The following is a 17271-nucleotide window of genomic DNA, read 5'->3' as shown; positions in this document are numbered from 1 at the left end:
AAGGAACAAAAAGGAATTCACCATTACGACAGACATTTCCTACCTACTGTGTGTTAGTAGCTCTTCCCTGCGGTAAATCAATAGCTACATTACTTCATGTCCTTCCAATTGAAACATCACTACCAGTCAATGTACGGCCAATATAAACCACCCACATCTTGGAGGAGCAAGCATCTACAGCATGTGGTAGTACTTCACCTGCAGAACATATTCTCCATTCAAAGGATTTATGATCATCTACAGTTAAAATCTCACAAAAATTACTACATCTACATCCATACCCAAATATTTCATACTTATTAGGTGGTATACATGGATGAAGTATTTGTTTAGTGCACTTGTTCCTTCCAACATACAGTATTTGTTCATTAGGAGAAACACCGGTAACAAACGCATTAGATGGCAAACGGTCACCTGAAACAGTAACCTAATTCACTTCTGGATAGGAAAATTTTGTTAACTTTGGAACTTCATGACAACAAAGAAATGAAACTTTACCAACTTCAAATATCTTTCCATTGTAAGGTGCATAAACTTTGAGAGCATCCAAGTATGGATCATGGGGATGAATGTGGCTTAAAGAAAATTCCCTTGTTTCGATTATCAGTATTTTAGTTTGTGCAATCCCTGTATATACCAACAACTGGACCACTGAACTCTGTTGAGAATTTATTAGTGGTACTACACTTTGACACAACTATCCATTCCTTAGTGATAGGGCTGTGGACTTGAGCAATAAAGCATATTTGGGATGAAAATATATGTGCCATTGGTATTGTCACAGCATTTTGTAGAAATTTTTCACAATCAAGATCAACTGAAGATTCCCAGTAGAGGAGGTCAGGAACTTTACATGTAAGAACATCATATTTTTTGCAAACTTCTAATTCCACCATTGGATCATCAAAGGCCATAAAGTATGTGATTACTCCTTGTGATGGCACTATAATTCCATGGACTTCACAGACATCGTCCTTGAAATTAAAATAAATTCTTGGGCAACCAATGTAAAGCTTTTCTCCTGTCAGTACAACAAAGAATATAGTTGAGATTTACATCAATATACATTATTGTCATTTAAATCATTTATGTGTTATATACACATAATATTGCAATTGCAATTGTTATTATATTTGACAAAAGCATAGTGTCATTATATACAGGGTGACTTGTGTCATTTCCGCTTGACATATTGTACAGTATTACACTGCAATACAAGTTGTCCTGAGCATTAAATTCCCCACCCACTATGTGAATGAAAACCAATTCTGCAAGTTTTTGCTATTGAATTCATTACATTTGTAGATGAGTTTGTCCTGTTTCTCATATGAGAATCTGAGTATATATAACCAATGCAAAAACAGACTGGCTGTACAAAAGACAGCCAGTCTGTTTGTACAGACTGGCTGTACGAAAATAACAATAAATAAATATGAATTGCACTCCTACTATTGGGGTTAATGTATGGCAAACTAAATCACTATTAATTTTGATTATGATTTTAGCATGCCCTTGGTTGAGGGGCATTCACCCGGTTACTGTTAATTTGTGTGTACGTGCGTGTGTATGTGTATTCTTCTGCTCACGTGAGGAAACTTTTTGTGCTTCAAGTGTATGTGAGAAATGAATCACCATGCAGTATTAACTTTCCAAGTATGCTTTGAGGTGATTTATTCATGCCTGCTAAAAGTATGGGTGCAGCAAGTCACTGAAGATGTTATGACTGTCTTTCACGATGGGCTATATGGGCATAAAACAGCCGTATTTAGCTTTGTGGACATTATAGTAATGTGACCAGATCAGTGAAAAGGGGACTAAACTGTATTTCTCAAGTGGGGCAGGCTAATCATAACTCCTCTTCTGTTTAACCTAGTTTTCACCTTAAGACAATTAATAGCAGTATGTATGTTAGGGGTAAAACTGAAAAAAAATTTCAAGTTAGTACGTACTTTATTTACAGTGAGTCCCATACTTACGCAAATGAAAATGAAGGGCAGCTTGAAGGCTTTCCACTATAAAAAAAACTGTGAGAGAAAACACAACACCCAGTCTAGAAAACAGTTGAGAAGATAGCTACTTATGTGTGTAACTTGTGGTTTATAAAGTGGGTTGTTTGCTAGTGCTAAGTAATACCTTCGGTACATAAAGTATTATTCCTATTAGTATTAATACCAATTGGCTTTAATACAAGCTAAGAATCACACAAACAATTTCTTTGGGACATTAGCTACTCACCCCCTTGGAGCATTGGTAACTGCCATCCACCCAGTAATTGAATAAACAGTAGTACACCATGCAATGTCACATTTACCATTTGTATTAGTTCCTACACTGTATGTATCAGGTGGAATTCTTCCATTAGATGATGGTACCCATTCCACATACTTTAACAGGCTGAGGTAGTACCTACATTACATAACAAGCTAGTATACACACTGGTTCCTGTCCTATGGTGCTGGTATTGTACTATCAGTTTCAGCATGTATTTATTACACAACATTGCATTATTACTCATCAGCACTATTCATAATATTCCCTACCTGTCCTATTGGGCCCGTCAGGTATATGGTTTTATTTACCAACAAGCATGATTTAGATTCACTATGGTAATAAAACCTTTATTTCCTTACATCGTTGTAACTGATTATTAGCAGAAATAGATACCTGACCAACTGATGTAGTTTAGGCACACTGCTACACTTGATATAGTAGTGACACTGTTTAAACAATATAATGATATTGGATCTGCTAAAAGGGGTCTTATAGCCTTTCCAATTGCACATACTTGGCAATCCATAACTTGACTTGTGTGTAAGCTACTAGCCTGAAATTTGGTCACCTTACACTCCTAACATAGCACTATTCCTGGATGTAATTTTTAAGACAATGGGTTAATCACATGATGAATTGTGACTCGTTAAACGTGGATTTTGGAAAGGCTATAAGACCACTTTTTTCAGATCCAGTCACATATATAGTAGGTCTGACACAAGGGCGTCAGAGTAAAACTGAAAGTGGTAAGGCTCAGGTCTGGGGGAATGTCCTCCTTCCCAGAACATTTTAAGTTGCTATTTGGAAACAAATTTTGGCCTGTAGCTAGCTACCTAATAATGATATAACAACACACTCCCTAATAGCATATTAATAAACTGTTTACAAAATAGCTGCAAAGAGAAGCAATGCCAAACCTAAATATAATGGTAATTATTTTTGAGAGGCGCCTAACATGGATGAAGTCTACATGAAATTGTTTTTAGCGAAAACCAGGTTAGATAAGTGTTGTTTCTGTCAATTGTTGCCAATAAATAAATAAATGCTATTAGTGCATGTTCACTACTTTTGGCTCTGGCTTCATCAAGTTTGAAAGTTTTTTTTATTATCAGCCAAAAAGTGGTGAGGCTCTGGCCTCACTGTGGGTCACACCTACTCTGATGCCCTTGTACTCTGACAACAGCTGAACACTATGTACAGGTGTTCCAAAATAATTTCAGATACCCTAGTACAACACACATGTACAATACATGCCTGCCCAAATGTTATTTTGAATCCTGTACAACTAAACAAACTTTTACACTCATTGAAGCATGAAGTGGCAGTCTAAAGCATGTAACAGCATTTTTTACCTGACTACAATTGCAGGAATAAGTCTCGGTGGAAATACTGAGAACATGCATGCTCTCATCCTCAGTAACTTGAGCAATGTGCATTTCTACCCCTGAAAAAAGCTCAAATACACATTTCTAGCTGTTGTATCATTAAACATGATCACAGCAATAACAACACAGGATTAGACTAAAAATAAAAACACTAGTAATGCAGCAGTGATTGGTTACAACAATGGATATGGCATGAAAAGCTCAAAAATTGCTACTGACACTCATGCTTGGGGAATGAAGAAATTTAAACTAGTGCATATTCACTCAACCATGCAACTATATATGCACTCATCTCATCATGTACATAGCTAACACATTATTTGGTGATGAAATTTAGTATACAACTTCTAACTTATGTATATGCATTACAACAGGTGACATTACTTTAAATTGGTCCACATCTGCGCCTGCATGCAAATGGTAGCCTTCTCCACGAAATTCAAAAATTGAAAATCACTAAATCTGTGAATTTGACAAGTAACGGTTAACAATTGATATAATTACTCCAATTCCAAACTGTTGGAGCAGGCCAAGTCAATAGCTGGATCATGTAAATTACACCTGTGATGACTTGATCTGGATCCTCTTATGCACATCACTGCAGAACGAAGTAATGTGTAGGAAAGATTACATCTGATCCAAAACAGCATCTGGCTATAAGAATGACCACATTTCTCTGAAATCAGTGTTGCGAACCTTCTGTACACAACAGCTGCAGCTGGACCAATCCCACCAGAGCAGGAAAACACCAATGGAGAGAAAGTGCCCCTCTCTACCTTACGTACTTGCTCATCATGCATTCTCTTCATATCCAGTCCAGCATTAGGCCAAAGGGGAGGAGGCATAAGAAAGGCCAAAGGGTTAAATACTTTTACATCAAAAATGACCATCTTCTTATCTTTTTGTCTCAAAAACTCTCAGCACTCACATCAAGCCGGGAACCATCCTCAACATTAGCAGAATTGTTCTCTCGACAAATGCTGTAATAGTGGTTCAATGCCAACATTGTGGCAGACTTCTGACAGCAAGGCAGCAGTGATATCCGCAACTCATTATGCCTTATTGAAAGAAAGCCACCAAGTGAACAGCTGAAAACATGCTCAACAGTCGTTGGTTTCCCGCAAACACAACTAGAAGGCAGGGAAGAGGGCTACCAACTATAGCAAAGATAAAGGGCATCACGAAAGGCTCCTTTATGCAAGGTGTAGCCATGAAGAAGGGTAATACGCCAGCTAGATAAACCTTTCTCACTGGAGAGTAGTACAGAATGTTGTAACTTGGGTGAAATTGATAGGCAAGAGCTGATGACAAAAAATTGATAACGGTTGGCAATAGCTTGCTGCTTGGCACCTAGCTGAAACTCCAAAACATCAATAGAAGATTATTTCAAAATTAGGTCCACCAAAGGAGCAGTTGTGCTAAAAAGAAAGAAGCAAAATGTGAAGATGCTCATTTAGGTAGATTGATAATACCCAAACCACCAAGTCTAGGAGGTCGGGGAAGAGACAGCAAAATTTCGGGGAAGAGACAGATAAATTTTAATAATTTCAGTAAACTTCTTATATATTTTTCAATACTGACTTTCACTTTTGAAAATGTCAGTTCTTGAGCTATAAGTTCATAATTAAACTGAAGAAATTTCAGGTCACTACCTACCACTCTATGTAACTACATACACTCTAAATGATGACATGACTCCTGTGATTTTTTAGTACACTTCTGATATATATATTATGGTCACCATACTAGGTGTGAGTGAGGTCATACCATTACTTGGCTACAGTGTACTTCGCACATGCACTACCGTTTATAGGTATGAGCATGGGTGATACTATGACATGAGGGTGTAGCTAATCTAAAATGTGCAGCATCAAAATTGATACTTCACTCTATACTATTTCCAATGTTCAGCTCACTTCCAGCGTCTTGGAAGATTTTAGATTTCATTCTAAGTATATTTCTTCATGTACTGATTCATCTATCTTAAGTATTCTCTAACCAGCTGAATGATGAAAGTTTCATAGCTACATACTACTATGCAAATTTATAAAATGTGACCTGATTTTGGAAAACCAGTCTTAATGTCACATGTGAAATAATTAGAACTGAGTTTACAATGTACTGTGTCACTGTTAAGACTGTTTGGCACCTGTCAATTTAAGTTCTCAGAATATAAGTTACTGACTAACAATTTTAATCATTATAAAGATGAATAGTTGTTTGGAATACTCAATTTGGTCATAAATGTTTGAGTTGTCAAATGTGACATCAAGACTGATTTTTCAAAATCAGGTCACAAATATAAGTCAGCTCCAGTGTATCTCCATAGTATGTTTGAGTATATGGTAATCAGTGTCACAGGATGTACAAGCAGGAAATAATGGACATGATTTGTTTTGAGATTTGTTTGGCACAGATAAACACTAATTGTGGGAAACGCAATTCCTACCGTCATGGAACTAGACTGCATCATGGATTGCTTTGCCAACAGCATTATATGGCCCAAAAACATTTGCTCAAATCTAGTTACTTGATTTAAGAACATTTTAGCGATGTTAGTTTTGTACATAAATAATTACTGTATATAGATATTAATATACACACTATGGGTGCGGTAATTATAAATACACACTCCGTACAGCCGAGACTAAGTCTCGGCTGTATTATATTTACAGGGGAGCTGTTATTTGGAATAGTTTACCACGTGCACCAGCTGTAATTGAGGCAACCAACCGGTAGGAAATTGTACTAGCTAGCTATGCCGGACATTGTATTTTGTATATAGCCGCTAGCTACCCTTTTTATTGTCTGTGTGTATGTATGTGTTTGTTGCTTGTATGCAGGGTTCTACTAAAATCAGCGTCTCACTAGTGGAATCCCTGTTGAAACATTACAATTTTGAATTACAATTACTTACAGTCTATGCTTCCAGCCTAGCAGGTGGCGCTAACAAATGATAGCGTCTTTTAATCGGTGCGCTTATAATTTGTAATACCAGATACTGTGACCTTCACGAAAGAGGCAACGTCGAGATAAAATGGATTTTCGCCATAATTTTATACCTAACTTGAAGATGATCGAAGCCTCTGGTGGGCACATTCCTCCAGGAACATTGTGCGCTGGAGTAAATGTCAACGGTAAGTCGCCTGGATCTTAGAGCAATGCACCTCTAAAATCCATGATTGTTGTTACGTATATCATACATTTATAAACCACACGTACCTGGGGTTTATAAATCTTTGCGTATAATACACCTATCAATCTAATCCCCAACTACCAGGGATACGGGCTGAGGTGGGGATTTGCACCACAGAAAATTACGATACAACCCCCGACCAAGTCTCGACTAGCAAACCCCGGAGCTAGGAGGGGTTTTGTATAATTATGTGGCGTTCAGGTGTTGGTCAAGAGGTTCGGGTTGTGAGTGAGTTTAGTCGAGTGCTTTCTAGTAGCTAGCTAGCATCTGAGAAACTCCATGCTAAAGGCACACGCCTTAAATTTCTTAGTGAAGACAAACCCCCACTACGTTAGGGAAATTTGGCGATCGATTCCCCCACATCACCATCCCCAATCTTCCCATCCTCAGCCTGTATCTGTGGTAGTCGGGCATCACATTGATAGGCACATAATTATTATGGTCATGATCGCTATTCGCACTCTGAGGCAGACGACATATTAACGTGAGCGCATAGAATCAATTAAAAAATCAACCTTAAAAGGGTTCATTGGAAACTTAATTGGTGCCAATTGAAAGCTTTTTTTAAAGTGTAATTTAATGTTGCTGTGAACCCCACTAATATACAGGGTGATTGGAGACGTAATCATGTGATGAAGAACTCACCTTGGGCATACAGCAACAATGGAAGAGAATAGCACTGGAAATGGTATTCAAGGTCTCCATAATCCCATAAAGCAAGTTTAGGTATCAGTTTAAAAGTCACAATTTATGCAATTAACACGAATTCTTTTTGATAGCACTTAAAGTGTGTCATATGTCTGATTCGCACTGGAGAGGGAACAAATGGGGACACTTGCAATTTGCCCCAACCCAGCCCGGGAGAATTGGTTCTATAGATAGTAGAGGGTGAAACAGTGCCCTCTAGACCCTTTTCATGTTTACTTAGTCCCTTTTCATGTTTACAAGTCAGTGAGCATTGTGATTGGCTAAAACAAATTTGCTGCATAGCTACTAGCAAATTAAATTATAGCAGCTAAACAATAAATAAAGATTAAGTGCTACTTACACAGCTATCTGCAGAAGATTATTTTGCTCCGTAGTTTATTGTTACAGATAAACATGATGGTTGAAGACTGGAGTGTAATCACTTGCATTCCAAAGGTAGTGCCTTAGAGGTGTCAAATTCCACATGTGACATTGTATTGTTGTTACATACTTCTTTGCATTTATAAAATGTCTGATACTTGAATCAATTGGTCGTTCGATGGTCACTTGTAACTTCTTACAGCTTCAATACTCCACTGTGACCAGTTCTCTAAATTATTTCTTGTTCTTTAATACATCCTTGATGCAATCTTGTAGTAGTGGTAGCTCTGAGGGAGTGATTTGTACGATATCCAGTTATTCCAGCTTGCTTGCACATTCATTAACACAAATGCTTGTCGACTCAACTATGGTAGTTCACTCGTTTTGCACCACATTATTTATACCAGCCACAGCATTAGAAGTTTAATTTCTCTTGGCAGCTCTGGTTATACCACTTTCTTTCCATCATAGCGCTTAGTTGTATCAATAATAATTTCTTTCTAAACAATGAGCACTGTGACAGAGAATAAGCGGTCTGGCCACATGGAACTGAGTTTTCACACAGGGTTTTGATCTGTAGCTGTAGTCAAACTTAACTGTCAAGTCTGCAAAATACTAGGTACACAGTGGGTCAAGTGTCAGGATGGTACAAAGAGTTCAAAAACACCTGATAATTACAGTTAATGTAAGCCCTTAGGATCATTGACAAAATGTTTTGTAATTTAGTAATTGTCTTTGCTGATGTTTCTTTCCCAGCTTTAGGTAACATGCATCAAGAAATTATAATGTTGAAAGTGTAAGTGCGTGATGAAAATAAAAAATCGGTCAATGTTTTGAGGAGAAATGCTAGAGTCACAGGTCAAAGACTGATAATTATTACCGAGGTGAAATTTTGTCTGGTCCACAAAGCTATATATAGCACTTACAACATTACTGTAAGAGATACATAGTAGTCACCCAGTATAGGGACACCTGTAGGCAGTATGCCATATTTGATACTGGTATCCAGTCTTAAGAAAATACCCCTCTATCCAGTATTTCACAGTATCCTGGTAATCAACTAGTAGACATTATTACATGTATTTACAGCACCTTTAATCAAGCTTGTATTATTTATTTATGATGAAAATAGTCCACTAAGTTGAATATATAAATGTAAAAGTTACTTGTGGCTAACACTGAGCATGATCCCCCCGCTGAAAAAATAAGTTTTGAAAATCTTCGGGAAAAGTTGCAGTATAGATTGGCATTGTATTTTTTCATGTTTTTACCATAAATTTTAGTCTGTTATCAAGCCTTCAAATTGCGTGAATTTTTACTGTATATTACACCTGTTCAGCCATACAATAATTATGCTTTGCCCCCTAGTCTGAAATCGCCACTGACCATCAGGATATCAACCAGCTGCAATACAGATAATACAATGTAATCTGAAACCTTGCAGATCATTTACGCATGGTGTGAGGTCACTTCCAAATCATTACCGTGTACAGTAACTTAATTAAATGCCAAAGAACTAATATCTTGCTTCCTTCGTAACACAATACACTTTAATGCCAGTGTGTGTGTGTGTGTGTAGTGTGTGCGTGCAGTAGCTGTGGCTGCTTTATTGGAGTATCTCAAGTGAGCTATGCAATAAATTAAAATGTGACATTGTCTTATGTTGGTTTCTGTAGCAAAACTGCAACTGATTACAGCTAGTTTATGAACGGCAGTAGTCACTGTGAGATGCTCACTATATAGATTCTAAATAGGAAAGTGTCTATACAGCCTTAATTTAATCTTCAGCTTTCTGAGCTTGCTTAATGCTGGATTTGATGTTAAATGCATTAAGGCTATTCTGTAAAGGCAATTTTGTATGTGTACGATACTGTACTTTTAAGGCACTTTTTAATGGCGACATTTTGTTTGGCGCCATTCGTTTCAGGGGAAATCTTACTAAACAGTACTACCATACTGTTTGATACTAGTTATTGATTTTAGCTATTCATGTTTTTTTGTATAATTCTAAAATCAAACCTATCGTTCTCATTATGCTTTCAAAATCAAGATCATGTACAAGCACTGACTGTTTTATTAGAGTATTAGTATTTTCAACAAAATGTGAAATGTCTTGATCCCTACTTATATGGTAATGCTGGTATGAAAGATTTAATAATTTTGACATATATACACTTTAGGAGAGAAGGTCTATGTTGGCCACTACTATGTTTATTGTCCATACTTTCCTCGACTGCAACGACCTATCAGTATTCCTGGAGTGATAACACCTTCACAAGGAGTCATTACTTACTGTGACTACAACTCCTGGGAGGATGAACTAACATTGAACACTTCCACTAATTATGATGCTCCAACAGCCAAAGATTCTGCTGTGTTCTATTGGAAGCCATTTGTAGAAAACACAAAGTATATACCTAAAGATGTGGTAATAATGAATCCCCTGATAGCCAGGCATAAGGGTTACCTGCTTTTTGTTGGATTGGTTGAAGTCTCTGCTTTGAAGGGGAGCAAAGTAGTGGGACATTACGACAAGAGTAAATTCCCAGCAGATTTTGATGGTCCGCTTGTGGGAGTTGGACAAGCTTGCTATGAAGATAAAGATGAATATGGCCCACGAGGTATAGAAGTGCTGATGGAACAGTTTAAGGTTCACGTGCCTCATGGCGGGAAGATATATGAAGTGTACAAGTTTTCTTTTCTTTGCTCCAAAAAACTCCCAGACTTACAACCCATTACATTTCCAGACTTAAACTGGGTGCAGGTATCAGATAACCATCTTCCCTCTAATATTGTTGCTGGTGGTGTTGCTTCTAATGGAGAGACATTATATATTGGTAGGCGAGAACACAATCCTGATGAGTCCTCTCAGTCTCTTGTGGTCCCTGGGTATGTTACTCCTTCAAGTAAAGCTCTTCACATTTGCTGGAATTGTGCAGAACATTGCTACAGTGGCCTTGACAGCTATGAAGTTTTAGTTACAGAACAGCCAGAGATATTTGAATGGGGTGTATATTCTGGTGGAGAGGTGCCACGTAATGCTGTAGTTGCGGGTATTGATACGTCTAAGGATGTGTATATTGGCCGTACAGTGACAGGTAGTGACATTTCAACTGGCAAGACGTGGCAAGGTATTCCCATTAAGTTACCACCAGGAAGAGTTGCAAACATGCAGTTGGTGGGCAAAGTGTTTCCTGGTCACAAATGCCTGTATGTTCCATGGGGTGGTAAGGAGTACATATACCCAACTTATGAAGTGTTGATGATGAAGATAAGCCCCAACAGCTTACAACATCTTAGTCGTAAAGTCATCGTCACTGCCACAATGGGGATGTCTGACCGAGTTGACCAGTTGAATCTTCCTGCACATATGAAATATTCCTGCAAAGTGGCCGATATATGAAAACAATTATAATTTGTATTACCACAAATTTATTTTAGTGTATTTACATCTCTATGCCTTTGTTAAATTTTGATATTGATGCAAGGTCCAACATATCAATGTATGAAAAATTTAGTTATTTTCAAGGGGTACAATTACTCAGCTTGTATGCTTGATGCAACCTTCAAAAATAGTGCACCTCTAGTCTCATGATCAGTATTCAAAACCACAATGACCACACCTCTTTTGGGGTAAGCACACACCGCTGTCATTGTGCTATAGAGTTATTGGGAATTGTGTATGGAATTATAGAAATTATATTATGACACATCAATTTATACAGTAAGTACCCAGTGAAGTAGTTATAGTATATAAGTGTTATTGTTACATATTACATTCCTTTTTATTTTGGACATTCCATTATGCTTTTCAGTGTTGCCATCATGCTTGCATTATGCTCCTAAGTTAGCAATATTAATAAAATTGTTTTGAAATATTTTAAACAGTGAATGCTCTACTAGGGTATTTCACTACAAAGTGAGTGCACACCTTACAGCCTCTACTGCAGTTTCCACTGACTGCTCTATTAGGGAGTATCAATCTATTTTCATGAATTAAGCTCCATGCATAGTTTAAAATATATATCCACCTAACGTACCAGCATTATGCTGGCATAACACTCTAGCTGATTATGTTCTTATCATGCTGTCATATTTGACGCAGGCTTAGTGATGACCTTTACCACTATAGCTAATTTTTACATTGAAAATTCATCATTAATTTTTGTCATCTCCCTGAGGCATTATATTGGCATTGTTAAAACATAGTACCAAAGTATTAATCTAAAAAAATAATTTTTATGTTTGAAGCCATTTTGCTCATTTTGATCTCCAATTATGAACTGTTTTGATTTAACCCACTCATGCATTTCATTAAGCTATTATGATAAGGTTGGTTTTCAGTACAGTACTATAGCTACTATTTGAATCATGCCCACCAGAACTCTATTATATTGTTCTGATAATTAGACTTGTCTATTTGGCTTTGCATTTACCATAAAGCTATCTTGATGTCTTTGTAGTGGAAATTAAAACCATCCAATTATCTGTATGAAGCCTCAAATGTGTACTTGTAGTGAACATGTATGGCTACTGATCTGACATACATACTTTAACATATTACGATCAGTTGTGAGGTGGAAATCTGTCTTGCTTGCTAACAAGCTCTGCTGTATACTGGACATGCAACTTGCACTATGACTGCTCAGGTCAATGATATAGTGTCATCTATTATGGCATGTACATGTATGTAGTGAAGGATTTTGCAAGTATTATGATATGTATGCACTTATAGTTAGCTAAATAATTGTGACCAGATTTTGGAAAATCAGTCACTGTCATCTCAAGTATTTATGGTTGAAATAAAGGATTACCAAGCACTGATCTTGAGTAAATTATTAGCCTGTACCTTGAATTACCAGAAAAGCTTTGAAATATTTAAATAGCTACATATGTACTGCTACAGTAACACAGTATAGCACTAAATTCTATTTATTTCACGTGTGACAATGTAGTTGATTTTCCAAAATCCGGCCACACTTTATTTTGTAGTTTCCATCCCACCAGAACTCATGATCAAGAGCCAGAATGTCAGTGAGACAACAACATATATATAATTAATTCATTGTCACTGGTCTCTGTAGCTATATGTTTAGTTGTAATGTTGACTTAATGTAAGTATGCTAATAAACTACTTGATTTCTGGTCATGCATTAATTCCAGTGTGTCGTTTTTATTGTGTGATGCTACACAGTCATGCAGATGAAATTTTCAATCACATTTAGTATTTTGACATCTTCAGAGTAGCTAGCACTAATGGTAACTTGACAATCAATAATGTCAACATCATGGAGTAGATACACATGCTACAGTATAGTGGTTCATAAGATTATCTGCATTCTTTTTAATGGAAAGCCCACTATACAAGAGATCACCATTGTGATACATAGACTTCTGCATTAATATGCCAGTATATACAATCTGTTTGATCCCCATCACCATGCAGGAAAGTCAACTGAGGATATTTTTTGCTAGCAGTTGATATATGTTAACTCCATGGACAACGGGGGTGCTGTCTGTGCTGCCTTTCTGGATTTTTTAAAGGCATTTGATTTCTTGGATCACTGTATTCTACTGCAAAGGCTCTATAATATGAATGGCAGTCCACCTGTGCTACAGTGGTGATAGAACTCACAGTGTTAATTTTCTTCTTGGTAATTCATTATATTCCTCAAGGGAGTGCACTTGGTCCTTAGTTGTTTTTATTTTATGTAAATAGTCTTCCTCATCAGATTACTGAAGGCCTTCTACTCCAATATGCTGACAACACCACCCTTATTTGTAGTGGAGACACCCCCAAAGAATTATATGAATTCACAGCTTGAACTTCTTAAACAGTGGACATTGATAGTAGCTATAGAATGGAATTGAATTACTCAAAATCTACAGTGACATGGTTCGGGACGTCTAAGCATAGCCAGAGACCTTTTTATCCTCCTATTATGGTGAATAATGTTGTATTGAAAGTTAGTTGCTACAGGTCAGAAGTATCTTGGCCTACTATTTGATCCTGGGACCACCATGTCTCACAAATCTGAAAGAAAATTGTCTCACTATAATTATATTAATTTTGCATATTATTTAATTAAACATACAGTACATAAACTCCCACTGTCACTGCTCCTGCAGTAGATGGGCACAGCACCCATTATTGGCCTGAACTAGGTTGTTTGATAAATTACTAATATTTTATGTTTGCTCCCATACACCACACAGTAGGCTCAACATCTATCTAGATGGTGCAGTAGTTCTCCACAATGGGAAATCAGTGTTCCACTCCAGGCCACAAAAAAGTTATGTGACCAGCTAAATTTTTGACAGTCTCAAAATTGATGTTACGCATGAAACAATTCTATGCTCATGTGTCCACATTCTACAACTAGTTGCGATTGTTTTACTTCATTCAATTCAAAACACTACAATTATGTTCAATGTATCATCAATACCGTCAGTATAAATGCAGAGCCATCTATTTTTTGGCGGAATCTCCTCCTATGGTACAAGAAAACTTGTAAATATCCCACCAAAGTTTTACCCAGCACTTTTTTCCAGTGGAATGCAATGACACCACTGGTGACAAACCACATCGATTTCCTCTTCAATGATTATGTGGATGTTCTTAAACAGTATTGTGACTCACTTCATAATAATTGTGGCCCACTGAGTGAAACATTGACTGAATAACAAACATCTAGCCTGATGCTTTCAGACAAGCGTAACTCAATAATGACTAAGACTACAGGCTTGATTTTTTCATGTTACTTCAGCCTGACAGGTGCCCTTTGGCATACTGCAATACATACACACCACATTTGTAATGGGATTTGTTTGTATTTCCATAATGATTGCAGAGGGGTGCTTTGCGTACTGTTCTTCATTTGTAATGCAGCATGTGTAATGGGCTGAAAGTAGCTGCAAACATGCACAGTGTAATGGCTACTTCACTTTTTCAGTAATTGCATGGTAGTTTGAAACATGCATTTATATGAAAATATCAAGAGTCTCGAGTTTTGGTGACTGGTTTCTGATCTGGAGCATATATACAGGGAGACTTTTCAAAAGAGAAGGTAACTTCCGGCTGAGAATAACTGCTCTCCACTAACTATGTATTATATATCACTGATAAAATACTTTATTTATAGCTACATAGTTTGCTACACTGCTTCTCTGAATACTGTGACTGCTTTATTAGAGTAACTGACTGATCTATTAGAGTATCTCAATCTGCCTTTGCAAATCAATGCAAAATTATATTTTTAACTGCTTGAATACACTTGACCGGTTTCTGGAAACCTTAGAAGCTGTCCCTGATCAATAGTGCCATTCTTTCTTTTGATTCAGTAAGCACTGGTTCAGTCAAAATAATTATGTTACAAAAAAGTAAACGAACAAGTTAGAAGGAACAATTAGGAAGTTTATTAGGGAACACAGCCACATCATACAAACTCTTTAGTAGTGCATTGGACTAGTACAGGATTGTAATTGTAGTACTTCTAGCTACTGTATGGTTACACAATACACTGTATACAACTGTATAGCTGTTGGCCACGTGACCACTTTTTGGGTATTTACAGTTAAAACTGCACTGATATTGAAAGTAATAGACAATTTACTAATATAATAGCACTTGTTTGTAAATACACTGTAAATAAACTGTAAATACACTGTAACTGTAAATACACTGTAAATAGTCAAGGATTCATGACATTGTGAAATTAAAAACAGCTTGTAGGCTGTTGGTTATATAAACCATATACTTCATGATGTCCTGTGTTCAGACCAAGGCACATATATCCACTAAATCCATCACATATATACTTCACAAGAATGATAATTAACCTCCCAAATATTTAGCTGTGCATAAATAAGTTCAGAAAGCACAATACACACAATATGATTTATAAGTGCCAAATGCATTTACATAAGTTGCAAAACAGTCAAAGCCATGCATGCATCAGATAATTACCACAAATGTATACATAATAATAATTTATAATGGTCATACTTATGTCAAGTGCTCTACTATGGTAACTACACCAGGTTGAAGTTCCAAAGTGGTAAAAGATCTGTACATGAAAATATATCCTCCAACAAATAGTTAGGATTGGTAGCTATTACGCAGAGACCAGAAGTAAACAGTCTTCTGTTATGATACATTGTCTTTAGTGTTGTTTTAAAATCTAGAAAATTCTTCACATGATGTATAGCTTTTGCCTTTAAATGTAATGTTATCAGTTTGGGAGAGTTGCTCACAAGAGAAGTTATACCTCAGCTGTCAAAGTTTCTACCTCCGTAACTACATGTACCAGTCTACCATGAGCTGAAACTGAGGTCATAAAGTCGTCAGGAACATCATAGTTCGCTGAAAAACAAATGCATAACTGTTGTAAATTATGATTATAAGTTGATGAGTGTAGTGATGGGTGACAATGTAAGTTGAAACGCACACATTTGAGTTCTTTACAGTTATTAATCACATCCTGTACAATAGTGGGTTTACCATAGTCTAGATAACAATAGTTTAGTGATGGAAAATAGGACAACACTAATGGATCTCCTTTGGTGCAACACACAGAATCAAAATAACTCTGGATTCCTCTTACAGTCCAACACTTTTGATACAAACTGTTCCTTGTTTGCAGCTTCTGATCCAAAAGTACTAAAATTTATACCTAGGTGGGTCAACTTCATATCACTCAATATTTCCCACAATAGTATGTGATCCTTCAACACTGGTATATTAAGTAAGTTTAGTCCTTGTAGGTAATAACAGTGGCTAGCAATAGCCCGCAAACCATGTAGACTTGCTAAACAATGACGACAGCCCTGTAAGTCGAGTCTCTGAAGATTAGGACAAGCAATTGTTATTTGTTTCAAATGACCAGACTGAAGTGAGGAACATTCAGAAAGATCAAAATGAGTAGCACAACTAAGGCTGCCATATCTGGCAATAAGTCTGGATTTACTGCACTTGATTGTATATGCAATGTAATAATACTGTACCATACACATTGTCTTTCCACCATACTGACAATCAGTTATTATTCCTAAATCATGTTCCAATCCCAATATACCACAGTCACTGAGTTTCACACATGGAATGGTCACCTGATCAGATCCTTCAAAATGTAGTTGAAAATATGGAAGTATAGGAGAAAAGTTAAAAGGTACTTTTCTAGATTTCTTGAATGCTCTGAATTTAGCAGTAGTACCAGTAGGAATAGTCATGAGTCGAACAGCAATGCCAGCTAAAGTTTCAATGCTGTATTCAGTGCCATATTTAGCAATACTTGTTGGCATAAATTCTAATTCCTTCCAGTGCTTAAGCAGCTCTGTAATTGGAGATTGTCC

At 36.8% G+C, this 17271-nt stretch overlaps 1 protein-coding gene across 1 annotated transcript; it reads left to right on the top strand.

The window, feature by feature from the left end:
* Window positions 1–6637: 6637 nt before the first annotated feature.
* LOC136257670 (uncharacterized) lies at window positions 6638–11443 on the top strand. The gene is made up of 2 exons (XM_066050950.1): window positions 6638–6793; window positions 10101–11443. Exons 1-2 carry the CDS (start codon window positions 6694–6696, stop codon window positions 11321–11323), a joined length of 1323 nt encoding a protein of 440 aa, XP_065907022.1. The 5' UTR covers window positions 6638–6693; the 3' UTR covers window positions 11324–11443.
* Window positions 11444–17271: the final 5828 nt, after the last annotated feature.

Source organism: Dysidea avara, chromosome 6, assembly GCF_963678975.1.
Source record: "Dysidea avara chromosome 6, odDysAvar1.4, whole genome shotgun sequence".
In the NCBI taxonomy this organism is placed as follows: domain Eukaryota; kingdom Metazoa; phylum Porifera; class Demospongiae; order Dictyoceratida; family Dysideidae; genus Dysidea; species Dysidea avara.
The sequence above is the reverse complement of the archived record's forward strand: the minus strand, read 5'-3'. Positions and strand labels throughout refer to the sequence as shown.